A 1253-nucleotide genomic window follows, 5' to 3' on the forward strand; every position below is an offset into this window, starting at 1 on the left:
AATTTATAACCCACACATTTTATTATGTAGGCCCAAACTGAGCTTCCTGTTGTTGAAAGACCAGCATCCASCACTGGTTAAAACACTGAATATGTTTTTATGGTTTTTACACTGAAAAAAAGAAATGTGTTGACTGTGTTTCCATTATCTGTGGACATTTAGTAAAATTTCAACAATGCTGATGAGCCAAACAGTCAACACTGTTTGCTTCATTAAAGTCCTTCTGATGAGGCTTCCAGGTGATAAATAACGTCAGCTTAAAGACTGGGTCTGCATTTAAATATTAGGAAAGTTTTCCAATGTTCCTTTGAAAACCAAACCATCTTGTTGGATCCGGTCCAAATAAATAAAAAGTAATTGTCTGTTCAGGCACCAGTCTGACGTCTCACAGGTACTGCAGGCATGTGATACAGCAGGTTCCTCCAGAAGTTTCTGTTTGCGTTGAACACTGTGAGTTTGTTGGTTCTGACGAAGACATTTCTCCATTTCAGAGCTCCTTGGTTCCTTTTAATGTAACGCAACGACTCCGGCAGGTGACTGTAGTCCACCGGACCATCTGTACAACAGAACACAATAACAATATTAATCAATATTTCTGTATTTTACAGCAATATAAATGTGTCAGAATTCAGAAATTCTGCTCTACAGTCCTTCTRGTCTCAGATCTGGTGTTCATTCTGGTTTTATACAGAACTTCTGGATAAAACAGGTGATGGTAAAAGAGCCAGTCCAGTTAAAAGTCTAAAAACAAGACTGGCATCACTGAACATTTGGTCATTTTCAAAGTCTGACATCTCACATGTACTGATGAAGAAAAGGTTGTCTGAAACCTTGATTGTCTTTTTAAAGACAGACTTAATAGGTTTTAGTTTGTTTGTTTGTTTGTTTGTTTGTTTGTTTGTTTGTTTGTTTGTTTATACAGAGACATGTACAACATTTCATTAACCTTTTACAAGGACAGATGTATGRTACCAGGTTATAGCAAAGAAGGCTAATTTCCACCTGCATCTCTGGACAGGTTGATATAATCAAACATGTTCTAATAAACAATAACAAGCAATTTAGTWAAAAACATAAATATGTAAAAACAATTAACCAATTACCCAAATATCAAAACAAAAACTACAAACTAAAAAAACAAAACATTCTCCTTAGAATACAGTATTTGCTGTTGTGTAATCAGGTAGTATAGTCCAGAGATTCTTAACCCATGGTCCACGGCCCAATTGTGGGCCGTGAGCGCCACCTTGAGG

General features: G+C 36.4%; 1 protein-coding gene across 1 annotated transcript in view; it reads right to left on the bottom strand.

Moving 5' to 3' along the window:
- LOC106535277 (interleukin-18 receptor 1) overlaps positions 1-1253 on the bottom strand; it is a gene marked incomplete in the record, with an annotated part of 53766 nt that continues 52513 nt past the window's right edge. Inside the window, 1 exon segment of the mRNA XM_014032252.1 lies at positions 1-556. Within this exon segment, the coding sequence (XP_013887706.1) occupies positions 366-556 (191 nt within the window).

This window comes from Austrofundulus limnaeus, unplaced genomic scaffold (assembly GCF_001266775.1).
Source record: "Austrofundulus limnaeus strain Quisiro unplaced genomic scaffold, Austrofundulus_limnaeus-1.0 Scaffold1403, whole genome shotgun sequence".
NCBI lineage: Eukaryota > Metazoa > Chordata > Actinopteri > Cyprinodontiformes > Rivulidae > Austrofundulus > Austrofundulus limnaeus.